Source organism: Miniopterus schreibersii, assembly GCF_964146895.1.
Source record: "Miniopterus schreibersii genome assembly, chromosome: 4".
Classification (NCBI taxonomy): Eukaryota; Metazoa; Chordata; class Mammalia; order Chiroptera; family Miniopteridae; genus Miniopterus; species Miniopterus schreibersii.
In genome coordinates this window covers 45,684,590-45,710,873 of record NC_138105.1, presented here as the reverse complement: position 1 = coordinate 45,710,873, position 26,284 = coordinate 45,684,590, and the positions used below count along the sequence as shown (strand labels likewise).

Genomic DNA, 26,284 nt, shown 5'->3' with positions numbered 1-26,284 from the left:
ATAAAATTATGTAAGTTTCGGGTGTACAGTTCTGTAATACATCATCTGTATATTGTATTGTGTGTTCACCACCCCAAGTCTAGTTTCTATCACCATTTATCCCCCTTTACCCTGTCCTACCTCCCTGCTTCCCTCTGGTAATCACCATGGTGTTGTCTCTAAGAGTTGGTGAATGTCTTTTTTCATTCAGTACGTTGTCCCCTCATTCTGTTGATGGTTTCCTTCTGTGCAAAAACTTTTTTTTTTTTTAATATATCTTTATTGATTTCAGAGAGAGGAAAGGAGAGGGAGAGGGAGAGAGAGAGATAGAAACATCAATGATGAGAGAGTCATTGATCAAGCCCGCAACCGGGCATGTGCCCTGACCGGGAATCGAACCCCAATCACCTGGATCCTAGGTTGATGCTCAACCGCTGAGCCACTCCCGGCCGGGCTGTGCAAAAACTTTTTAATTTGATGTAGTCCCATTTGTTTTTCTTTTCTTTTGTTTCCCTTGCCCGAGGAGACATACCTAAGAAAATATTGCTGAGAGTGATGTCAAAGAATTGACTGCCTATGTTCTAGGAGCTCCATGGTCTTAAGTCCTACAACCAAGTCCCCAGTCCATTTTGAGTTCATTCTTGTATATAGAATAAGAAAGTGGTCCAGCCTCACTCACCTGCATGTATCTGTCCAGCTTTCTCAGCACCACCCACCTAAGAGACTGTCTTCACCCCACTGTATACCTCTGCCTCCCCTGTCAAAGGTCAATTGACCATACAGATGTGGGCTTACCTCTGAGCTGTCCACTCTGCCCCATCGGTCCACACATCCATCCCATACCAACACCACACTGCCTTCACCACCATAACCCTGTAGTACAGCCCACAGTCAAGTAGCATGATGTCTCCAACTTTGTTTTTTCTCAAAATCACTTTGGCTACTTGGGGGCTGTTGTTTGGGGATTGACCCAATGGAGCGACTCCTTTAGCAGGGTTCTGTACCAGCCAAGTCTGCCCTTCAGGTTTGTCATTTGTGGAGCCGGTTGGGTGGTGCTCTGGTGTGGTCTGAAGTCGACCACTGGGCTTGTTGGTTCTGGAGCCTCTTGGGAGGGGCTGTGGTGCAGGACAAGAGCAGTCACTGCTTCTTCTGGGCTTGGGGCTACAAAGTGATCTGTAGTTTGGTTGCTTCTTGTGCTGGGCTTAGTTAGAGGCTCTATCTGCTGCAAACCCGGGCTGGCGGCCACTTGTGCTGGGCTTGAGACCCGTTGTTGGGCACCACAGTGTGAGCTGAGTCCAGCAACCACTTGTGTCAGGCTTGCGGCTGCTTAGTTGAGGCTATATTCAAAGCCAAGACTGGCCACAGCTTATACCATCCTTGGGGCCACCTGACATGAATTACAGTGCAAGCTGAGGCCAGTCGTCACTTGTGCCAGGCTGGGAGCTACTTAGCAAGAGGTACAGGACATGCCAATGCTGGATGCTGCTTGCTTGTTTGCAGTTTGTGGACCTTTGAGAGATTTTAGGAAAGTCCACAGCATGAGGTAAGGCAGGCCACTTGTGTGGAGGAACCACTAGAAGTGGCTCAGGCCGGGCAAGCAAGGAATCCCCAGGATAGGGCGAACGGTGTTAGCCAGGTTGATGGTTGATGGAGAGTTCAGATTTCGCGCCCACCTCTGCCGGGCGGGCGGGCTGGCTGGCTGGCTGGCTGGCTGGCTGGAAGAGCTCAACAAAGGAGCAGTGGCTTCTGCCAGCACTTCTGTCTCTGGAGAGAGCTGCTGCTGCTCCTGTGCTGGAGCCCAGAGCAAGTGAGTTTGGGAACGAGTCCGCTTGAGGGCTTAAGCTCCATCTCACTCCCATGCAGTCCATGCTGGTTTTTCAAAGTCAGATGTTACGGGGACTCCTCTTCCCAGCACCGATGCCCTGGGGTGGGACCCCTTGCTCCTCAGGGCACCTCTGCAGCTGAGATAACCTTCCTGATTCTTAATTTCCACACCATGGATATGGGACCTGCCTGTTCCATGTCTCCACCCCTCCTACCATTCTCAACATGGCTTCTCCTTCATACCTCCTCTTCAGGTGGTTTCAGTGATAGCTACTCTAGAATTTAGTGGTAATTTTGATGTGGTCATGGGAGGAGGTGAGCACAGCTTTTACCTACTCTGCCTCTTGACTGGAAGTCCTATGTGCTAATTATTGACCAGCTATTTTTCTGGGAGGGATGGCTCGTCTTTGGCTAGAGTTTTTTTAGGGGTGCTCAGTGCTGATTGCAGGCTGAGATGAAGGAGGTACTGCAGGGGACACACGGGACATCACCCCTCCCAGCTCACACTAGCAAAATGAGAGGAATGAGGAAAACTGCCCAGGAAATGCCTTCTTTAAAAATGTTTTCCTTTTTCCAACTTCGATAAGTAGAAAAATACAAACGCCATTCACTGTTGATCATCCTAGCCAGCTTGGCGCCAGGTCCCTATGAATTATGATTTATGTTTTTAGTTATTTTCCATTTTGTATCTTCATTATGGGGCCACTTTCTTGCTCCCCTAAAATCATCTTTCCCAGCAAGCTGGGTTTTCTGGGCCTTATCTATGTGCAGTGGTTACCTCCTGCAGGCCTGTGACGCCCCATCCTTCACCACACTGTCACTTCAGTGGACAGGAGGCAGAGCTATGCCTGGCCCTCTGGCTCCTGTCCCAGGAGCCTGTGAGTAATCATCTCGCACCTCCCAGAGCCCCTCCCTGCCCTGCCGGGTGGCTGAGTCAGCTGGCGGGGGTACCTGTCTATGCAGGTACGGCCTCAGCACAGGAGACTCCAGGCGTGTGTGCCTGCGCCGTAGAGCAGCTTCGTCCCCGGATGCTTCAGGAGAGGCAGGTTACCCTGTGGGCCAGGCCCACCGCTGGGATTCATGGAATCTGCCTGCTCACTCCTCTGTCCTTCTTTCCCGCCTCTGGCCTGTAGGTGTTTGAGGAGCTGTGGAGGAGTGAAGGGAAGACTCCAGCGCAGATTGTTTCAGAAAAGCAGCTTGAACTGATGCAGGATCACGAGGCCCTGGAACAGCTCTGCCAGGCCACACTGGAGGAACATCCTCAAGTGGTAATTGCCACCCAGGTAGAGGAGGGTCTTCACATGCAGCCAGAGCGAGGAGCCAGCAGAGGGCCAAGAACCTGTCCACCGCGCCCTGTAGCAACCCAGAGGCACTTCCTAGTAATGGCTGACCCAGTTTCATCAGCAATTCCCCAAGTACTTTTGTCAGTTTTTAGCTAAGGTCAAGAGATGAAATTAGGTGAATATTAGAAATATGCAACTTTTGCCAAGGAAAAGAAAGATCGACCCCTGCCGGTTAAACTCATGAAGTTCCAGTTTGAGGGGTTCCCAGACTCACTAGATCCAAGTTTCTACCTCCCAGGCTCGCGGCCCTCCCGGGGCTGGCATTCTGCACGTGCTGTGGCTAGCTCTGCTTTACAAGGAGTGCCTCTCAGTAAAACCCAGCAGGCATGACTGCAGAGGGGAAGACAGCTAGGGAAACACTTTAGCTTCATGCCTTTAAGAGGTGGGAAGAAAAGCAGAAAGGAAAATTATTTATAAATCATGGAAAAAATCCTTAACAGGAATGTAGCTAAAAACCAAGCCATTATGTGTTCTGAGCATAGAACAAAATAGAAAAGCTACAGTGAGTAGCACCCCTCATTCCTTCCCTCCCTAAGTCTAATCATATTGTCTAGAGATGTTTTTTAGTGGGGGGAAATGGCTAGCACCTCAGAATAATACCCACCTACCTCAGCTTGCCGGGACACAGCTCTGGGAGGAGCTCTTGACAAGGAAAATGAGCCTGCACTGGGTCTTGGCAATCTCTGTCCGCCAGCCTCAGCCTCAGCGACTGGTGAAGACACTTCCAGTTTCAGACTTCTGTGGCCCTGAGTGCGAATACTCACAGGCGTTACTGCCCATCGAGATGCTTCAGAGCAGGAGGTAGCAGCTGGTGGCCCTGACAGTCGGTGGCTATTTGATAGGCATTCCGTGCCTCCCACTTTTGTCGTCCCCATCCTGCCCACCACTGCCAATGCCCCCCATCCACAGGCGCTGGGAAAGTTGCCATTCTGTGGATTTACTTTCTAGCAAACGGGAGTTTAACCCTTCCAGGGAGACAGAAGCCTGCATTTCAGGGTCTGCTGACCTCCACAGGAGGCCTAGAGGGCGCCTCATTCTGGTCAGTCTGACAGTTTCTCTCAGAGTGTGACTCACAAGCCTCCAAGAAGCTCCCCAGCTGTGGCCCTGGAGGCGCATGAGCTTCCTGCCGGCTGGGTCCCTCCTGGTGCAGCACATTCCCCAGCCCATTTCAGTCAGAGGGCAAAGTAGCCAGGACTCTGACGGGAGCCTAGAAACCACCTCAGAACTTCATCCCTCCCCTGTTTCCTTTTATTTTATATCTCATACTAAAAAAAACAATTTAAATTTCAGTAAATATGAACCTTAATTTAGGATGTTTAGATATGAGTCTATATTTTCTTCTCTAAAACAATTTCTGTCTTGTAAGGTAATGGATATGAAGAAGGGAAACCCCAGAGCTATAAATAAACTGATTGGATTGGTCCGAAAAGCAACTGTCAGCCGAGCAGATCCGACTGTGATAAAGGAGATACTGGAGAAGCAGCTGTCGTCATGAGATATTTCGGGTCCCTCTGCCTGAGGGAGACAGTGAAGCCACAACAGAACTAGAGCCTTGAAGCCTGATGTCCATGAGCTCGACGTACTGGCATCTCCCAGTCCCTGGCCAGCCAGACCCGGGGAAGCAGTCTCACCCATTTTCGTCATTGACATCAAAACGGCTCCATCATAGCTGCAAAGGTGGTTAAAAAACACACATTCTAGTGCTTAATAATTCTGAACTAAATGAAACATATTGTTTCAGACACTGTTACCTCTCTAAGGAAAGTTCATTCTGCAGTTCCTTCAACAAATATTTCTGAGCACATGCTAAGGGCCAGCATCATTCTAGGTGCTGGGGACTAGCAGTGAGTGAGTGAGCGAGAGACCAGAATCCAGGTGCAGTGTTTTAGACCTAAAAAGAGGTTGATTAAGAGGAAGACAAGATAAATCCATTGACAGTATAAACATACGTGTGTTTAGAGAGGCCTCACGAGGGCAGGGAAGGAGCATATTAGTCTTGTATTAGGTATTAGGACCAGTCACCCATCCCCTGCGTAGAAATGGTGTCCATTCAGCTCCTGAGGGACCCAGGAGGCAATGCTTTGAGAACAAATGATTTTTTTCTTTTTGGTAAAATAGACAACAGACATTTTCAAATAAATTTAATGAATAAAATATATACTGAAATATCACATAAAAAATTAACTTACACTTCAAAGATTGTGCAACTGACAATCCCCCACCCACCCTCAGGCCAAAAAGAGATAAAAAGAATAATAAGCTGTAACATCAAATTGATTTGTTTCGCCTGGAAAGGATAAGATTATAAACTGGCAAGTCAAAATCTTGACCTTTAACAGTAAGTGTGGTACAGCTAACAGTATCTCCGTGAGGGCTCGTTGCTTCGCCGCTGTTCTTGTGACAGTAATAATATTTCTGTCTCCGCACTGGGACGCCCCTTAGTTCATCTTACGCCTTTGTTACCTCTGACTCACATGCTTAAAGACCAGTTTTGCAAATGGTGTTTTTTAAAAGCACATGTCAAATTGTGACATAAGAAAATTTTTGGAAGCCCTAATTTTACAGTTCTTTAGCCTACTAAAAAGAGTGGAAGCATTTCCAGCATGATCGTGCTCCCGTGGCGGCGGGAGAAAGTGAACCTTCCCCATCACCGGGTTGGCAGGTGATGGTCCAGACGCTGCTCAGGACTTCCTGACTGGGTAACGAGAGAAGGTCCCTCTTGCTGATTTAGAATTATGAGAGAGTACGTTACATCACCCAGGAAGCCATGTGCCCCTCACATTCTGTCACAATACTGACAACTACTGGGCCTAAAAGTAAAATATCATTGAGCCTCTTTTCGAGAGAAAGGCAGAGTCCATCCTGTCTCCTCACCCAACAAGTCTGAATTCCAGGTGGGAAAGGCAGTGTGAGGTTGGAATCTGGGGGATCATTATTTTGCAAAGGCCTGGCTTCTTAGGCACCACACTTTTCAGAACGCACTGGAGGGTCTTTCCAGACCATTGGAAATCAAGGGTTGGCTTAACCGGGGTGCAGGGCAGCCGGAGGAAGGTGTTTACCAGAACTGTTATTTCAAGTATTAACTGTACTGTGGACTGACCATCTCCAGAGAAACACGCCATCATTAAATCACTCAAGCTTTAACCAAGCTGGTTGTCGTCCAGCTCTGACAGTGCTGTGGTCCTGAAATCCCACTGCTAAAATCCTGAAAATCGGGCTGTTACATAGTTATAACTGCTTATAAGGAGAAAAAAAACAACAGCTTCAGCTCAGATATCTTACTTGGAGCCTGACTGGATAATGGAAGATATATTTACGTAACACCCCAAGAAATCCACAAAGTATGGCTCTGCTCATAAATGGGCCTCAGTGAAATACAATTTTAAATACTACTTTGCATGAATATGAATTTAGTTTGGTCATTTGCTACTTGGACAAATCTCATTAAAATGTGTGAGTTGGCGCTCCACACACCTGTAAACCGGGAGGGGAGTGTGCTAGAAAAGGGACTGCCCCCAGGTCCGCCTGAACCAGCTCTGCCTGGTCAGGTCTAAACCATGTGTTGTTTTACTTGAGGAGGCTGCTTGGTTGGTTATGGTGGGAGGGTGGGAGGGTGGGAATGTGAGCCTCAGAACTCAGCATGCTAACGGAATACATACTTAGTAAAAGTTCATTAATTTTATAAAACAAAATTAAATGGGCAGCCTTTTGTGGGGCACCCTTTGTATGAGGTTGGTGCTGCCAACTTACTAGGCTTGTAAATCCTGGATCTCTTTGTCCAGGAAGGAGCTTCTTGACTGTCCAGGGTTATGCATCAAGGTGAACTTCTGCGATCCTTCAAGGTGTGGGTAGCCCAGGAAGAAGAATGTTGATCATTATTTATACCAAGTTAAGGATGTTTTAGCTGAGTTCCACACTCCACCCTTCCTTTTTGGAATTATTGCTAATCTGGGATGAGGCTGTGAAGGCCAAGAGGAGGTCCACATCCTCTTCGGGCTTTGAGTTGGTAGGTTAATTCAATATACAGCTCATGGCCGTGACCCACAATTTATATTGTATTTTTCGTTTCTATTGAATTTAGCTGCATCATTCCAAGGATTCTACATGGTGACTATTTGGAAAAACCACTAAATCTCTCTGAAAGGCCTTGTTATTTACTCATTACCAAAGGCAGTGTGGAGATGGCTGCTGTGCTGCTTCAGCAGGCTGCAGACAAATGCACCCATGGATTATTTGAGAAGAGAGCTGACCCTAGATTGTGAGATGCAAAGTATCTGATTGAAATTCAATCTCACTGCCTCCCTTAGTCAGACAACTTAGCAAAAATCAATTAAGACAGCACCAAATCCCCTCTTTTAAAATGTCTCCAGGGCCAAGAGGGGCCTAGTTATAGGTGGTCCTTTTATAGACTTGTCCCAGTAAAAACTCAGCTGACACGCTAAGAAGCACAGACTTCTGCAGCCTCAGCTCCACGAAATTTATGATCTGGACCAAGAGCTTCCATCACTCTTGTCAGATTCTTCAATGACAGAGTAAATCCATGCTCCCCCAAAGGTGCCTGAAATACAGACCGTACTCGTGCTGACAGAACCTACTAGAAGTCTTGCTACTGGTGTGGGTGACAGGGAGTTAGGTTTGCTCACATGTAAAACAGGAACTGAATAGGATAGGAAGGGTAAATCCTACCTAAAATCATCATTCATCATAGGATTCTAAGTGCAGAGGCCAAAGAACTGAATGCTTCCTTCCCATCCTGTCCCTGTTTTTCCAAAATCTTTCACTGACGCCGTTTATCCAGTTAATGAGCTGCCTGGATAATCTGTCCTCCAGAACAAGTAATGGCCTAATAAAGCCGGGACGCAGGGAGGGTTTACCAAGGCAAAGTTACCCTGAAAACAATGCTTTGTCTTCCAAGAGCTCTTTCTTAAAAAAGCATTAGGTTTATGATGGTCATTCACACGATCCTCAATGATGTGATTTAAGGATGGAGTGTAAACTGGCTTGACAGTATTCTGTTTTAAGCTGTTACTTGGAGAATTTGTGTTGTGTGATTTATAGAAATATGGCTGAAGCAGGAAGGGGCCTGAGAATATCTTTTTAGCGACTTAAAGCTGATGTGGCCTCAGCTACCAGAGGACTGCTGTTCCCAGGAAGAGCCAGTACTGCGAAGCTGGCCGAGGTTCTCAGCCAGCCACAAATCACACTGGCCTGGGCCAGTGACTGGAAGTAGCACGTGCAATAATAGCTGTCCTACAATAATAAGCTGTTTCATAAAAATGGCAAGCGTGACAGTCAGTCCAGTAAACACAGGGCTGGTAATTAGCAATTAAATTGAACTGCCCTTAAATGAGAGCTGGAGGGGATGCTGTGGACATTTAACATCACACCAGTGGCATGTCCCACCCCTGCTGGGGCAGCACTTCCCTCATGAAAGCAGCCTTGACACACTGATCCAGAATGAAATGCATCACAAACCTCTCCACAGATCTGGAAACTGACCCACACGCCTCTGCAACCAAACTGACTCGGAGACATCGAAACTACTCTCAGTCTGGCACCACGGGCTGCCCACATTGGAGAGAAAACCAAATAACGTACCCAGCTTCCAGATTCTGTTGCTAAGGGTGTGCCCTCCTGACAGCCACATCTGACCACAATGAAAGCCACTTGCTAAGGAAAAGGTACTCCTGAGGGCCCAGAGAAGAACTGAACACATCCCCCTACAGGTGACAGACACAGTTCCAACCCCAGAACGTCAAAAGTATTTTCCAAAATACAGGGGTGGGCAAAAATAGGATTACAGTTGTAATACAAATAACACAATAATAAACAATAATTGAAGAATAAGCTGTTTTGTGTACTCACAACTGTAAACTACTTTTGCCCACCCCTGTAATATTAAGAAAAATAGGGAGAATTTCATAATTCCTCTAAATACCAGAAGGAAGTATCCATTGATAAAGAAAATCCCACCTCTAATTGGTTACTCTAGCATCCCCACTTCGTGGCTAAGACATTGTCATTTACCTCCCCCCCCCCCCAATTGTATTTTAGTCCAAACTTAACCTGAAAATTGTTTAAAAATTTAAGAACATTTCTTTGGCCATTTCCCAAATCAATTTTAAATAGCCCAGCATTCCCATATACTTCATACAACAAAATTCTATCCATCTGAACTTAACCTCAGACCCTGAATTATGCATTGAGGTTAATGTGATGTTCCAGGAACCCCCAACTTGCCTGCACTGCCCTGGGCCATCAGGCCAGACACAGCGACGCCAGCCTCGGGCTGCACCGAAGGCTCTGCCCATGGCATCCACAAGTAGCACAGTGTTGGACATGCGAGTCTGTCCACATGCGAAAGTGTCTTATACTCAGGCCACGTTTTAAAGCACGCCAAATATCTTTCAATTTTTCGCCCAAACTTAACCACACATAAGATATTTCTAAGGCCTCATCTACTGTGTGACTAGAATCTTCTTCATTCCCAGGAGTTGTCCCATGATCACCCACCTGCTGTACAGTATCTTCATATCTACCTAGACCATGTTCATTCCTCCAAACCCCTCAGGATCTGCTCTCTATTTATAGCCTCCGTTTCACGGTTTTCCCCTGGCATGTCCACGCCATTCCCCGACCCACCCTTACTAACCCACCTGGCTGTTTCACTCAACCAAATGGGTTTTCTAAAATGTATTTCCAGGTCAGTTTCCACCAGGTCATGGTGGAAAACCCTGGACACAATACCCTGGAGGGGGCTGCAGTGGGTTTAGAAACATGGACCAGTTTCCAGTGTCAAACAGAGAAGGTTGTCAATGTGAGTTTGCTACCAGCACCCTACCACCGGAGTTCATTTTCCTGCCTCTCACCCCGGACACTGGTCAGCTGTCTCTGTAAAGTCAGTCTACTTCAGTACCTATTTAAAAAAATACTAAGGCACAAAATCAGTCTCTCTCCCAAGGAGCATGTTCCACAGAGGTCTGTGGTGGTCTATGATAAAGCAGCATGGAACCAAGAACTGACACCATCACCAGGCAGTGGAGAGGAGCGTAAATCAAACCTAAAGGCTTAAATACAGTTTCCAGATACGGCTTTGGCATTTTATATACCTGCTAAGTCCAAGCTGGAAGATAAATACTTGTGCAAAACAAAGGAAAGAATAGTAACTTACAGCTTACACTCCATCTTTCTGGCCCTCGCTTTCCCTTCCTTAAGCCACCTATTTCCAGTGGAGACCCCTTGGTTGTACAAATACAAGCAGGCGCCAGGAAGCCCCGAGCAGGCCAGTCCGCTGGGCCTCACACGTTCTGACGGCTGCACCACAGCTGGGCAAACCATTTTTAAAGGCAGACAAAACTGAAGTCAGAAACTTTCAATGAGTTGGCATCTGATTTCTTGCTTAGAGTCAGAAACACTTCGAGGCTGGCCGCGCTCATACAGCACTGAGTCAAGGTCCCTGAAACACAAAAGGGTGGCCTCTGCTCTGCAGGGTCTCAGGTGTAATTGTTTCCTCCACTCGCCTCCTGTACTGAGGCTGCTTAAAATCAAACCAGTGTTCCTGAGACACAACCACCAGACCTGCGGCTGCCCACCACCCTCCACCCTCCCCCTGGGGCTCAGCGGTGACGCCCACAGAGAGAGAGCTGGAGCTTCCAACTTCTCTCCAAACAGGGTGGCTCCTCCTCGTGGGTGTCTATCACCTGCCCCAAATACAGGGGGAATTGAATACCCAAAGTAGAACTGAAGACCTATCGATACCAGTTTAGGGTATCATTTTTAGCCCACAATTATTTTGTTTCCCCTCCTCAGTGGTTTGAGGAGACTGTGGCTCTAAGTATAACTGTGCCTCTTGGAACAGGCAGAAAAGCAGCAGGGAGGCACTAACACGTCACACTGGAGTCTTCTAACGAACCCCATTACTCAGGAGGCGGCGTTCCTGCGTGGAGCAGGCACTTGGCATTGCAAGGCTCCCTGCGACCTGTTTGCATTTCCATCCCAACTCCCAAAGTGCCAGGACTTCTGGTTTTCTACAAAGTGCAACACGTTAGGAAAAGCAAACAAAATTTAAAATAATTACCAATGATTTTACAGGCTACATTTAAGTTCTTTTCCCCTCCATATTCCCCCCACACACATACACCAACAAACAAACCAAAAACAGCCACCTATGAAAGAGCTCCACAAATTAATCTGTTTTTCATAAAACACTTTAAAAAATAATGATGGCCATCATCTTATATAAGTATGTGATAGCTATGATAGCATGCTTTCTTCTGAGCAAAATCCTAAAAACCAAAGAAACAGTTTGCATAGGTATATTTCACTTTGTGCAAATCTGACTACGATAAGGCTACTTTCCGTGTTTGGGTGATCCACCGAGTCATCTCTCCAGCAGCAAGGAAACTGCCCTGCTTTCCAGGTTCCCTCCAACCGCACCCGACTCCGAACGCGAGTGTTGGGCGTAAAATGCAAAGGGACACGTGGTGCGCGCTTACGTGATGGAGGCGAGGGGGCCCTTCTTTATTCTTCCCTTTTATAAAACGGAAGCCAAGGTGCAGAGGGCCACGGGAACGGTGTGCTCGCTTCGCGTGTGATGGAGGGGCCGACCTCCTGACACGGGTGCCTCCAGAAATCACTGAACCCCAGAATCCGCTTGGTGCGATCTATGCTGCAAGATGAGTTGACACAAAGGGATGGAGAATAACCACCAAAATATTTGAGGAAGAACAACCGAGCAAAGAAGCCCCAGCAAAGGAGCAGCCAGCTTATGAGACTTACATTCTGTTTAACGCAGGGCGGAAAGACCCGGCTAGAGGAGAGGAGGTGGACAGAAAGGTCCCCTCCCCACAAATCAAGTATTGTCAGGAAATATCAAAGTAGAAATTTTTGTAAGCAGCTTTGCATTTAACATTCAGTCAAGACACTATAACCTTAAAAAACAAGAACCTCTATTTTAAAAAAAAAAAAAAAAGCTAACAATAGGAGTCCTCGAAGTCCCCCAGGATCTTGTAACAGAGAATGGAGTGTTCCTGGGCCAAGGCCGCCAGCTCCTTCAGGAACTCCGGGAAGAGGGCGGCGGCCAGCATGGTGTTCCTCACAGGCAGCGGCAGGCTCGGGGGCACCCCGGCCACCTTGGCTCTGTTTGTCAGGAAGGGCTGAAGCACTCTTGGGGGACCATCCAAAAGGCTCCTGCCAGTTCCTGTCCTGGAAGCATCCTGAGTGGGATCTGAAAGCAAAAAGCAGACCGTCACGGGGACCCTCCACAGCCCTGGACGTCCAGCCCCTTATGTGTGGGTCTGCGGGGAAGGAGGTGGGTGGAGAGTGTCACGGGTTCATTCCTGTAACTGACTGAAGTCTGAAGACGGCCCTGAGCGCACACTGGAGTCCACTCGGTGGCTCACATAGGTGCCCAGCAGGTAACCTCCAGCACAGGGCATGCGATATGAGACTTTCATCCCAAAGCCTGTATAAGGAACATGGTGCAGAAATTGTGGCAAAAATTTAGGTCCATCAGGAACCCTATGCCCAGAACACGGCAAGGGGAAGAATTGAAAAGGGCATCTCCTGCCACTGCATCAACCAAGTGAAGACTTAGCTCACCACGAAGGTACTGGGATGTCCAGGGGCTCCGGCTGCTCTCCCAGCCTCCGGGTGTTGGGAGACTGTCCTACCTGTGCCAGCAAAGCCCCGAGCCCATAGTATTACTGCAGGGGGGAGGCTGGGTTACACAGCCACTGTGAGCTCTCTGCAGCTCGCACTCTGGCCTCTCGGGCTCCATGGTGACCCCCAGCCCATTCTGGCCGGGACCTCCAGCCTTCAGGGGAGAATAGAATGGAAGAAGCCATTGCAAAGTTGGAAATAATGAGAGGAAGGTGGATGCTGGTAAGACCAGACTGGGCACTTCCCATAACTGTGGGCCTGTAGTGGCAAGTGGCTTGGGAGCCTCCATTTCAAGGTTTCCAGGGTTTTCGATCTCAGTTTCAGTAACACAGGTCTACGATGATAATGAGCCCAAACTTCAACATATTCAAGTGATTTGCATTTTCATATCAAAGCAGTTTCACTAATTAAAATGGTTCAGCTTTCCGGACTATTTAATTCCTGAGCATCTATCTCCAGCCTTCATATATTTATAGGAATTATTTCTGCCTTCTTCTGCCCCCTACTCAAACAGTCTCATTACTCCTTATAAATCATTATATTCAAGCTCTTCATTATTTTGGCTGCTTTCAGAATCCAGTCCCATTTTTTAACACTCGTCTCAGAGTGTCGCTTAACTACAGTACTAAAAATTCTTGACATTTATAGTACTTTCCATATCTCACTACTATAGTCTTTAGTGTTAAAAAAAATCCTTCGCTTTCACTGCTTTAAATATCCTTTTAAAGCTTATCCCAGTTCGTGCCATAAAGAACTGAACTGGAAAAGCAGTTGAGAATCTGCTGCTACTTTTTAGCAGAGGCCCACAGCATGTCCTGACATCAGAGTGAGGTCCAAAGTGTTGACATCACTGAGGTGCCCTCTCCAACCATGGAGACCACCCCCTCCACACCCCCACCCCAGGCCCCAGCACTGCATCTCTCCAAAGGGTCCTGTGAGGCTCCCCAAGGGCACTGTCCTGGCTGGATACCAGTGGGGAATGGGACAGATGGGCACTAACCCCAGACCGAGACCTGCTCTGCTGGCGCAGCTCCCCCACCTGGAGTCCCCATCCCCCCCCCCCCCCCCCCCCCCCGTGGTCCCTCCCATCTCTATTACTAGCCTTGACACTCCAGCACAGCGGCTGAGAGCAGACTCTGCCACCTACTGGCTGAGTAACGTTGGGCAAGTAGCTTTACCTCTCTGTACTTTAATGTCCTCATAGGTGAAAAGTTCACAGAGTTTTAAGGATTAACTGTGTCAATAGGTATAACGTACACAGGGGCCTCTTGATAAGGGTCAGCCTATGTCGTCATCAGTCCTGCTGCCACTCACTTCACAAAGCGCTTCCTGTTTCCTGGCCCAGAAGGAATTCCGTTTAGCCCCCCGCCCCACCTTATCTACAACTAACGCCTGCGTCGCCCTTTAGGCTGCACTGCTGTTCCTGTGTTTCCTCCTCTACTAGACTCCGAGACTTCTGAGAGCTCAGCCCCTACGTGATGTGTCCTTCCCGGCCCCAGCACACTTCCTTATAAATAGCAGGAGCTAATAAACATCTGCTGAATGAATGAGGGAAGAAACTGACCAACATCAGGTCCTCCCTACACCTGATCTCCCTGGAGCTGGTTCATATCCCTCATCTCCATCTTTCTCTTTCAAATTCACTCCTCTTTTCCCCCCCAAAAAGGGTTCTTTGGCTCATTTATCTCGCTTGATTCATGAGTTTAAAGTGTCATCACTAAGGTTCATTTACCCAGCTTGAATCCAAGACTCAAAACTGTCTTCACTGAAGAAGGCAGGTGGCCCCCAGTGAAGGAGACGAGGGCTGGCAGGAGACCCTTATGGAACTTTGGTCCTGTCAGCACCGGGCTGGCCTTCCACTGGGTCACAAAGCCCCATTGGGCTCTCGACTCAAAGCAACAAAAGCAGAGTTGTGGTCCCTACCTGGCAGCCAGCCTATCATAAAATGTCTCAGTTTCCTTTCCTGTAAAATGGGACCAATACCTATCATCTCCCTCCCAGGACTAGAGAGCAGGGAAAGGACTCAATATAAGTAAACACAACCTCTGTGCTTTAGAAAGTATTCAAGGGGGAAATGAGGAGCCTGGCAAGTAGTTGAGCCTCAGAGACCACGTGAGGATGTGATAGCTGGCACGGGAAGTCCACCAGCTCCGGAGTGACGGTCACCCGGACTCCTACTTCTGTTTGAAGGGTTAGTGAGGAGGCTCTTTTTCTCCCAGGGCTACCAGGAGGCCGAGGGAACACAAGGCCTGCCTGACGGAGCAGCTCTGGCTGTGGGCGCCTGACTGCACCCCTCATAAAGGGCTCAAGCACACAAGCACCTGCACGAAAGGCGGGGAAGAAGGGAAGCAGAAATCAATGTCAGGGTCAGGGGTGGTTTTCTGAAACGTTGCCCTGGGTCTGAAAAGCCACAACCGAGCACTTTCAAGACTAATGCTGGAAAGATTTCGGAAACGAGGAGAGCAATTGTTACCGCTCATCTCGTCAGCAATGTCAGACGAAGCGCAAGCACACAGACCTGGAAACCCCAGGATTTGGCCTTTGACTGGGATTCTGTATTATAAATTGTTCTGTGTCCCAGTGAGAGCGGGGCTCCTAGATTGAACTCATCTACAGGCAGCACCCTCAATGCTCCTGGAGCCAGCTCTGTACAAGGGGACAGGGACCTTTCCCATTCTGTGAGTCTGGAGTTTTTTCAAGTTGAGGGAGGGTATCACTTTGCTAATCTGGAAGAAGTTAGGAAGTTGATGTGGAAAATACTCAATGAAAGAAAAGCCTTACATCCCAAGAGAAGCCCTACAAGTCAAAGTCCCTGAAAAAACATCAGCCAGAGCTGACTAATTTGACAACCGTATGTGGGAACAAGCTTCCCTGGACACATATCTGGTGGCCACAGCCATCAGACAGTCTCAAGCCAGAAAAGAGCACAGGTGTGAGTGACCCCATCCCTCACTGGAACACGCACTTCTCGCCCAGGAAAGCCCACGACGTCGGTCAGCGTGTGGGCAGTCAGCCCCGTGAACTAGGCAGACAGTCTCAGGCGTTTGGGTTTCGTGGTCCCACCTGACTACCCTGGGCCCCTGCTTTTGGCTTCCTTTCATGAAAATGAACCTAACAGTTTCTTTCTTGACCACTTTGCAGTGCTGTTTGGAAATAAAAATTGACTGTCTGGGAAAGCATTTTATAAGTTGTAAAATATAAGTGAGGACCAAGCCTGGGGTGTAATGTAGGGAAACTGACACCACCCCGTCTGGCGACTGCAACACTGGCCATAATTCTTTGCAGCTCTTCCCATCAGGAGGTGGGGATTCTGCTCCTTTCTTGGACCGGAACTGGCCCAGGGACTTGCTTTGGCCAACAGAATGCATCAGAATTCCGGAGCCTGAAGAGATTTTGTACGTTCCTGCAAATTCTCATTTTGCAACACAGTGGCCATGACCTTGACAAGCAGGGCTAACCTGCTGGATAAGGAGAAGCACAGGCCCCTGTCATCCCCATCACCCCAGCCAGCAGCCACCAATATGACTGAGGCCACCCCAGACATCCAGCCACCTGCTGACAGCAACACAAGAGCCAAAACAGCAGAGCCTGGCCCAGATCAGAACAGCTGGGTAGCCACACCGACTCCCGAGTCCTCGTGAACGGCTTTCTGTTAACTCACTGTTTCTGCAGTGGCTTGTTATGCACAGAAGCTAACTACCTGACGCACCCTCTCTCATAGGGTGAGTTGTGGCCATACGCTCCCTGTTCAGGAAGAACAGCTAACAGACTAACTGTGCCCATGGGTATCAGAGGCCATGCGGGCCTGCAGTCCACCTTCCTGAGAGGTGGGGCTCCCTTCCCTGTACAAATGGCCTTCCATGCCCTCCTCCAGGGCCAAAGATTGAACCCCCCTATCCCCAGTGGCACAAGGCCCACCTTTCTTGCAAAATCCGCCTTGTGATGCCCTAAGGGTTCTTCACACCCAGAGTCTACAGCCAGAGAGGACTTCAGAGATGGAAAACAAATTCTTCACTTAAGAATCAAGGAACCTGAGACCCAGTGAGGCCCAATGACCAAGATCAAAGAGCAGCACAGAGGCGAGGTCAAGCCTTCAACTTCCTTTAAAGGGTTATAAATTGCTCTGAGGTGCAGTTCTGCCTCTCAGAGCCAGTGTCTGACCACAGGCCTTTAGCCCAGGACTGAGAGCCCCACTCTCGCCACTGGTCACCTGCCCCAAAGAAGCCTGACTTGTCTTGAGATAAGCAAAAGCCAGTGCAGTATGGAGCATTTCCTGGTTTGCACTCACCAAGGCCAAGGTTATAGCTCGGAGGACATCTGGCCATCCAATCTGTCAAACCTGAGCTTAAGCGAAGCAGCTGTGTTCCCCAGGCCTGGCCAGCCACCAGGGCAGTCCTCAAGTCTCCTGTTGAGCACCCACCCACCACCCTCCCTGCCCACCTTGCCAGGCCCCAGCCCAACACCTCTTGAACTGATGAAAAGGCCCTCTCAGGAATTTTAAGCTGAGCATAAACACTACTTCTCCCAGTCCAAATGAACAGTTTTTACCTTCTAGAGCCCTACAGCACACTTATTTTGGGCCCAAGAGTCTCTGGAAACAAAGAGAATGGATGCCCTCCTCAGGGTAGGGCCAGCCAAGAAACGCCTCCGGATGTGGCATGGAGTGCCTCCTCCTGGCCCCAGGCGCCGAGGTACTTATTCTAGCCTGGCGACAACCCACACACTGTGTGCTCCTTCCCGAAGCCCCTCTCGGTTGGGAAGCAAATGCCCGCTAGACCCTCCAAACCGAGAACGGGCTGGGCGTGGGCCAGGCAGACCTTTCTTTAGGCTTAAGAACACCAACAGAAAGCTCCTTGCTGTTGGGGAAAAATGAAAATATATTTAGATGCTCTTAGAGCCCAGGAGCCTATGCAGCATCTTTGAACCTAGATCGGGAGGTGGGGGAAATGGGGGAGCCGGAGAAGGAGAGACGCAGGCGAGAAACCTCTTACCTTTGGTTAGTGACTCAGGTGTCACGTCGGACATGTCCACTCGGAAGAGCAGGTATTGCTGGGCTTGTATGAGGAGTCCTGGGAAGTCTCTCTCCACAGAAGCAAACTGTTCAATTTTGTTTTTCACAGATGCTAGGACCTGTCAAAAACAACATTAATGATGTTAATGCTTCAAACGGAATTCCACCCTGTTACCAGTGTATCTCTCAGGTACAGCCCTCCTTGCAGGAGCTAGTACGTTAGGGATGTGCTCATTTTTAACTGCCGGGGTGTTTTGGTAGGGCACCCTCGAAACATCAAACTAAATGAGGCTTTGCAGTTTGTCTAGAATAATCTACACACAACCAGCAAACCTGGATGAGAAAGAAGAGCGAATAATTTAGAGGAATTTGTTAACAAAATAATGGGAAGAAGAGGAGGAGCCTTGCTCATTAGCACCCATAAAATCAGCCGGTACGGATGCGGGCTCAGCTAACATACCTGGTAGAGAGAACGGACACTTGGCTGGAAGACCATGTTGGTGTTGAGCAGAAAGGAGCGCAGGAGTGGCTGGGGGTAGCTGGCTAGCTGAGTAATGATCCCGATTAGCAGCAGATTAACATGCAAAGAGTTCTCCAGCATGTTCTCCAACTTTGACAGGACCACACTGATGAATGGGCCTGCGGGAGAAATACAAGGCTTCAGGGCTAGCCAGGCACAGGGGATGTCTTTCTCTGGCAGCTAAGGAGCCACTGGGGCCACGGCTCCCAAACCACAGCCCCACCAGGTGCAAATCCAGTACAGACATGGGAGATGCAGACGGGTCTTCTCCTGCCTCAAACCCACACACACAAAACCACCGCCACAAAAAGAAAGCAGACAAGTGTGCATGGAAGCTACTATTTTGACTCCATGAGCAGTTGCAACACTTGGAAAATTATCATAGACCTTGACAAATAATTTTTAAAATTAAGATATACTTTTCCACAGAGTTTCTGCACTTCTTACTTCTTGGTGCTGCCAATGCTCAAAACCATGACATTTATCAGCTCATGATCCTTAGTGCCGTAGGGTTCCATGCAAACATTAGAGGCTACCACAAGTTTGGGTAACAAAAAATCTTCATGCTATTCAAGAATACCAAACCACATGAACTAAGTTGGTCAAATAGTAACACTGTCAACAGGGGCTGTCTGTCCCCAATAAGCACCATGAGAAAGATTCTTGTCAAACGTCACAATGCAGGACAAGGAGAGAGAGGAGGGAGGGTAAATAAGGCTGGTAGCCCTGAGCAACTAGGTAACCACACCTCAATTTTCAGAGGGAAGAAAGGGAGAGAAGGGACTTGGTCTGGGGAGATATAGTTTGGTATGTCATAGTTTCCTTAAAAAAGAAAATCCATTATTTCATTTTTTTAAAAAGCAGCTCATAAAAAAAATTGAGAAAAAAGGAGCTTCGGCTAATTTGGGTCACCAGAAAATTAATATGCTTTATGTTTGAGTTCACTGAAGGCAGGGGGGAAAAATCAAGAAAATTAATCTGGCATTAACAAAAGTACTGGAAGATATTTTCTAGTTTTACCATAAAAGTGGTCCATTAAGCAAAATCAATGAGAATTTTGTGTTTCCCCCAGTGGAGCTATTGATGATGCCACTAAACCATAGCATATCTATAACAAGCACATACCCCTGGATGGAGAAATGTGCTTTATGAAGACGCCACCAACATTAACATGAGTTTAATAGAAACAGAGTTTATCACAAGATGCTTCATGCAGAAGCTGTGGTAGTGAGAAATGGGAACACCAACCACAAACCTCTCACCGTGCAGGCGAGTAACAGGGTAATGGCAATAGTCCCATCACCAGGAACACAAAGCATGTCTCTAAGGAGCCTCAAAACACAGAAAAAGCACCACCCCCCCATGCTGAACTTAGTCTCAACTTTCCCATCTTTGTGATGGGAGTTTGAGATCCTCCATCACAATCTATGACCCAGCAGGTCAATGAGCTCTTTGCATAGAGTGTCTTTGAAGAGCCCTTGCTTGAAAAACAACACTGGTAGAGGTTGCCAAACATATTCAGAAACTCTGGATTGGAACCCCAATTTGAAAGCAACTTGATGGGGCTCCATCAAGAACCCCAGAATTGTCACCAATAACTCTTTGTCAGGCATCACAGTGTGCAAGTCTAGCTTTCCAGGAAGATCCACAAGAAGGCTGTCCTCACCCTCCTCAACCCTGGACCCAATCTTTCTCCATCCCTTCTCTCCTGCCCCTCTGCAGTCCCAGGCTCAGCATCATCTCTTTCCTTCCAGAGGGAGCAGACAGGTGTATTAAGCCATATTTAAGTGGGCAGAGTCTCTTGTAACACATATGGCCTGAATGTGAGCCCTCAGTTTCCCTGGCACCATCCCAGACTGCACTTGGCCTCAGCTGGCCACCCTACACACATGAAGGTTGCCGACCATGCAATGACCAGGAGACACCATTTATAGTCCATCACTGCTGTAAGTGCAGAGAGAAAACCCTGTTTGGCCCACTCCCTGGGAGAGTGCCATCACTGTCTCACTGGGATGACAGAATATTAGGTCAAGGCCAGAGACTGTCATTATAACCCACAAATGACATTAATTACAACTTCTTAGCCATGTGCAATAAGAGATATACATTAAACCTTTTCAAATTTCTGTTTTATTCTTGGTTGATTTCTACCACTTAAAAAAAAAAGAACTGCTTAGCAAAAAGCAGTTGCCAGGGGAAACTGGCAAGCAGCTGAAAATCAGGAAACTAGCTGCAATTCAGAAAGCCACGGGTGTGTACCGGGGATGGAGGGTGCACTTTCCCCCTTCTTCTAGGAGGACAGATAAACTCCACAGCCATAAGATATTTGATTTTTCAGAACAACTAAGATGACCTCCACTGCCCCTCCCTATCATTCACTTGTGTGTCCTCAAGTGCCCCTCCCCCTGCCTCCATCTGCACCCCCACCCATATTTCCTGACCCTATTGATTCTGTACCTTGGCTCTGCCAATCCTACAGTGGAAATATCTCCTGAATGCCGTCCTTCACCTCCACCTCCCCTGCCAGCACTGCCTGAGGTCACAGTCTCATCACTTCTTATCTGGACTTCAACAATAGTTTTCTATTTTAATAGAGTGAAATGATTTAAAATTTTGTTTTTCTTCAAACAGTATAGGAGTATAAAATAGACAACAGGCCTCTGCCATGGAGGCAAGTCCTCTTAACAGATTCTAGTGTATTCTACACCAAAAATGTTTATGTCTATAACTAAATAAAAATTTATTTTTTAAAAAACATTTATCACTTAGTATGTACCAGGCAGTGTTCTAAGTACTTATCTTGTATTAGCTTATTTAGATACAACATCTCTTATGAAGTATGTTTATTATTTATCCCCATTTAAAGATAAGGCAAAATGCCAAGTACACACAGCCAGGAAATGGAAGAGTCCCAATTTTAATTCAGACGATCTCTGTCCAGTGCCTGTACCATGCCTCCCAGGAGTGTGAGAGCGCGCGCGCGCGTGTGTGTGTGTGTCTTGTCTGTCTGTCTGTCTACTGGTATTTTCTTGTAATGACATTCTCTACACACTGCTCTGCACCTTGCTTTTCCACTTAACAACATATCCTGGAGACTGTGCATATCAGCACATACAGAGCTGTCTCATTCATCTCAGGGCCAAAAAATACCCAATTGCCATGGGATTTGCTTTAGTAAAACAGTCACCTACCGGTAGACAGTGGGTTGTGTCCAGCCTTTTCCCGTTATAAACAGTGCTGCAGTGGACGTCTCTGAATGTATGCCTTAGCACACACGTGTGAGGGCAGCTGTGAACTGTTCCTAGACACAGGATCACCGGAGCCCAGCTTTGGTGCACTCTCAACTCTGGCAAGATGGCAAGTCTCACTCGACCTCCCTGGCACAACCGTCTCCCACTGCAGTGCCCTCCATGCTGCTGCAAAGCTGGCATTTCCACACGGATCCAGTCACACCCCTGCCAACGCCAATACTCCCAGTGCATCTTCAATGCCAGCAGCACAAAGTGCCCTGCTTGGCCCAAAGGCCCCTAGGAGCTGGCAGGCACCAAGCCCTCTGGCTGCTTTTCTCCCACACTCCTCTCTGCCCACATCCCAATGCATTGTCATGCCCTATGCACAGCCAGTCTCATCTGTCTTCTGCCTGTTGTTTCCTCTGGACCGTCATTCTCAGGCACTTTTACCTGGTTCCATTCCCTGCTCATGTCCCTGCCCTGTGAAGCCTTTCCTGCGCCCTGCCCTGGGTCCCATGGGACTTGGCATACAGTGACTGACAGTGCACTTCTCACTAAGAAATTCTTTGTTGATGTTTCCTCTAAAAGTCTGCAAACTCCTTCATTTTTTTGTCTTTAGTACCTAGCATAGAACCTGCCAAATAAAGGTTGCTAATCACGTTAATTAGATAAATGAAATGGATATTGCCAAGAAACAAATTCTTTTCAGAGGAAGCCAGGGTTCCACACAGAGGTGGACGTTAAGCCCAATGCTGCAGAGCACACTCAGAAGTTTGGAAACGACAAAGTTCACTCTATGGAAAGGGTAAAGGTGTTTCCTAACATTGCCAACCAGTTTCAAAGGAGAAAAGGGTAAGTTTTAGTTAAAATTACCTACATGTATCAGAAAACTCACTTTATGTATTGTTGGCTCTCAGGTGTATCATAAGCAAAATATTGATGTTATTTAATAAGGTATTGTACTAGCTTTTTTTTTTTTTTTTGGCCCTAAGCTATACTTGGTTTCCTCAATTTACATATTTCCCAGGGATGCTGCTGCTTTATAAGGCTGGCATTCTGAGGAAAGGCTGGTTACTAGCCATGGGGGCCCTGGTGTCCTGCAGAACAGTGGGGAACAGTGGGGATTTCCCCTGGGCGACAGTAAAGGGGGCAGGCTTCAGGCAACATAGGGACCCCTGCTGGGTCTCTTCTATTCCTTTCCTTCCACGGAGCTCCTGCCCCTCCAGTGGTCTGGGGCGTTCCCTCCCCTCCTCCTCCCTTATCGACTAGGAAAACTGAGATCATTTAATCCTTCTTATTTATGATTGACCGACTGATTGAATTTTAATTAAAACCCATTCACACTGAAATGTTCTCTCAACTAGAACCCTCAGCCTTTTAATTGTAAAATGAAAAGCTCTCTCCCTGTTTAAATTAAATAAAATTTTAGGCATCAGTAAATAGATGAATAAGTACTGGAGGAGGGTGAAGGAGCTCCTTGAACTCATGCAAAGTCTATCTGGCTGGACCAGAGGGTAACGTGATTTATGTTGGTTGACTCGAGGCGGCAAGAGCATGACCTCTCCTCCCAGGCTGCCCCCTACTTGCCAGGGCTGCTGGGGGCTGCCGGTAACCTTAATAATGACCCCCCAGTATTACACTCAGTCCTCACAGGGGAGAATGGAGGGTGAACAGGGACACCAAGGCCACATAGCTGAAAGTGGCAGAACCAGGATCCCCTGACAGGCCTGACCCCAAGGCCACTGTCTGTCCCTCTTTGATGCCAGTTCCTTTAGGGACCGCTCCTTGCTACCTGAACACCACTGGAGGGTCCCACCCCAGCCATCCCTCTGCATCACGATTTGCAGGTTCAGATGTTACCGGCTGATATTTAAAGATGCTCTGCATCATAATCCCTCGCCCCTGTCCTCTTACCTGATACCCTCATCGCGTTGCCTCTCCCAGGATGCCTACCCGTGGTGACGGGTGTATCACTGGAACAGCCATTCTTTAGTAGAATTAGCAGTTTATGTGGGTCTACTGTACTTATTTTTGGATGAAGGTTCTGTGACTATCCGAAATGAGCTCCCAGGCAAAGGCCCAACTAACCCCCATGGCTCTGATGTGTACACAGCAAGTATTCTGAGTGGCGACCATGTGCTCTGGTCACTGTGCAGGTGCTGGGGATGGAGCTGAGAGCAGGCCAACACCTGTGCCCTCATGGAGCATACATTCTAATGGGGGGGATGTACTTATAAAAAATACACATGAAATAAATGCTAAGGAGAAAAATAAATTAGACTAAAGGAAATGGGTCTATTAAATAACGAGACTGGGTTTCTTATGTCGTTTCATCAGTCCTATTACTTTATCACAGGCATTTCAAGGGAAATTACTCAACAGTAAAACTGAACCTCTAATTTGCTGGTGGGGGTAAAAAAACACAAACCAACAATCATTGCGAGAATGACAAAATAAAATAAAAATGGAACCACCCCTCTCCACTCTTTACAAAAATACTTTTGCCCCTCTGTTAGGTAAACGGCTAATGCTCCTTCCTTCCCTCCACCTACCTTACTCTCCTGCGGTCCTATGTACAAGTACTTTCAAAAGCAGAAATCACAAAGCAAGCTAAGATGGTCACCTGTGAATGGGGTGCTCTGAGTCCTCATGGGGTGGCGACTGGCAAGGTCAGTCTCGTCTCTCACCCCAAACGGGGACGGCACGGTCTCCTCGGCAGGAGCTTCCACTATGAAAGCGTCAAAGTCATCCTCCTCTTCCAGGTCCTCCTTCCCCTCCTCCGCCTCCCTTCCTCCTCTGCTCTCTTCCTTCCCTTCTTGCTCATTTGTGAGGAGCAAGGCATCAGGTGAGGAGAAGTTCTGTTCCATCAAGCCCTCGCTGCCAGAATCCAGGTCTTTAATGATCTGGTCGTACCGGGCAATGAAATCTCCCTCTGGGTCAGCAGCCATCAGGTCTGAACTGTGCTCTGCCTCGGAGAGGGGGGTTGCTAACTCTGAGTTTGGTTCTGGGGCTTCCTCGGGCTCCTTCTCTCGTGGCGGCTCCTCGGACACATCTGGAAACATGTCCGAGTTGTCCCTGTGATGCTCCTCCTCGGAGTCTGTTTCTGGCTGAGGGCTGGGCAGGGGGCCGTTGTTCGTGGGGGTGCTCTGCACCTCGGTCTGGCCTTGGGCCAGGGGGCTTGCGGGCTCCTCCTGTGACTTTCCAGTGTCCTCAGAGTCCTTCTCCGCACACAGCCTGTACACCATCACGTCATCCTGGAAGTCAGACTCCTCGATGTAGGACCCTTTGAAGCGGAGGATGGCAGTCCTCTTCATCTCCTGGATGTGTTTGGGAGGGTCGATTGGTGCTGGCAGGCCAGGATTCTCCAGATCATCATAAGGCCGGGGGGAGCCCACGGCAGCCCCCGGGGAGATCCCGGTGTCATAGCTGTCGTCCCACTCCAGTTCCGTCTGGCTCTTGTCCTTTCTCGGAGCCGGCTGAGGCCCTGTCTTGCTGGGGAGCTGCGGCGGGAGCCTGAGCCCGGGGTAGGCGGAGCTGGCAGGGCTCTCCTCTGGCAGGCTCCGGAGAAAGGTGTCGGGGTCGGGGGAATCCCCGTCGTAGAGGGCGGACCAGACGCGGCAGTCCCTCATGCAGCGCAGGATGTTGGTGTGGGCCTCCCACAGGTACTGCAGGTAGCTGATGTCCAGGGCCTTGCCGTACTGCACAATGCAGGCCGACGGGGCGGGCGCCTCTGCGAGCTGCTCGGCGGGCCCTGCGGGAGGGAGGCGGACAAATCGGAATGAGTGAGCCCCCTCGGGCCCTTCGGAGGGGTGGGGGACAAAGGCAGTGGGCGGGCATGTGTCTCCTCTGGCTGCCGAGACTTTCTCTCACCTGCTACTTTGATTTCGGAATGATAAAAAATGCTTAGATTTTAAGAAGGAAGGTAACAGAAAGTCTACCTTCGTAGGAGATACAAACCAATACGGCCAGTGGGATACTGGCTGTCTCCAGCTGAAAATGGATTTGGCAGCAGTCCTAAGGGAAGAGCGAGCTAATAACGGCACCCTCCCAAGTTGCTGAGAGGATTAAACTGGGTAATGTATTGAATATAGTACCTGCCACAGTGCAGGTAATGATTTAAAGGACTTTTACTTCAATTCTAAAGTGGAAGGCCTATAGCCCATGAATTTGGGGACAGGTTTTCTCTAGAAAACACTGGGTTTTTAGAAAATCCTGTTGACTTGCTCTGCCTTCCGGGGAACGACTGGGACGTTGATGTGTACCCCATGGTCTCTTATGATAAAGGCCTCTCCACTACCAAAATAGTCCTTGTCGCCTAAGGATGCTTCAGGTGTTCCCACTCTGCCTCTGACGGTCAAGTTCTCAACTGCATAACTGAAAAAAAGGGACTCAAACAAGGACAACACGTACTCTGCAGTTTTCTTAAACATCTCCCATGGGACAGGTGCTTTCTCAGTGCTAGCTAATTTAATCCCCACAACAGCCTTCATGGAGCACAGCATCTTCTCCACTTGTAGATGAAGAAGTAGAGGCTCAGAGACAAAAGATCACCCAGCTAACTAGTTGGGGCAGAGCCACAGCTCAAGCACAAGCTGTCTCTTGTCAGCACTGTTCTTGTTTCATTCGATGCCACACCTTTGCAAGCTTCTTGTCTCTTCATTAACTAAATCTCTTCCAGACTAGGCCAGAACTGAACTTTTAAAAATACACATTTTCC

At 48.4% G+C, this 26,284-nt stretch overlaps 2 protein-coding genes across 4 annotated transcripts in view; one reads left to right on the top strand and one right to left on the bottom strand.

Annotated features, from left to right (window-relative positions):
• GATB (glutamyl-tRNA amidotransferase subunit B) overlaps positions 1-5,304 on the top strand; it is a 70,721-nt gene extending 65,417 nt beyond the window's left edge. The window contains exons 12-13 of the mRNA XM_081134049.1: positions 2,937-3,071; positions 4,513-5,304. Coding sequence (XP_080990175.1) covers positions 2,937-3,071; positions 4,513-4,641 — 264 coding nt within the window. The 3' untranslated portion in view covers positions 4,642-5,304. The remainder of the gene's footprint in view (positions 1-2,936; positions 3,072-4,512) is intronic.
• Positions 5,305-11,193: 5,889 nt separating this feature from the next.
• Positions 11,194-26,284, bottom strand: part of FHIP1A (FHF complex subunit HOOK interacting protein 1A) — a 188,455-nt gene continuing 173,364 nt past the window's right edge. For 2 of the 3 annotated variants that reach the window (XM_081134046.1, XM_081134048.1), the window contains exons 11-14: positions 24,191-25,318; positions 18,278-18,456; positions 17,798-17,936; positions 11,194-12,372 (exon numbers count right to left, since the gene is read on the bottom strand). In XM_081134046.1, the coding sequence (XP_080990172.1) occupies positions 12,119-12,372; positions 17,798-17,936; positions 18,278-18,456; positions 24,191-25,318 (1,700 nt within the window). In that variant the 3' untranslated portion in view covers positions 11,194-12,118. The remainder of the gene's footprint in view (positions 12,373-17,797; positions 17,937-18,277; positions 18,457-24,190; positions 25,319-26,284) is intronic. The other variant, XM_081134047.1, reaches the window with a different exon arrangement.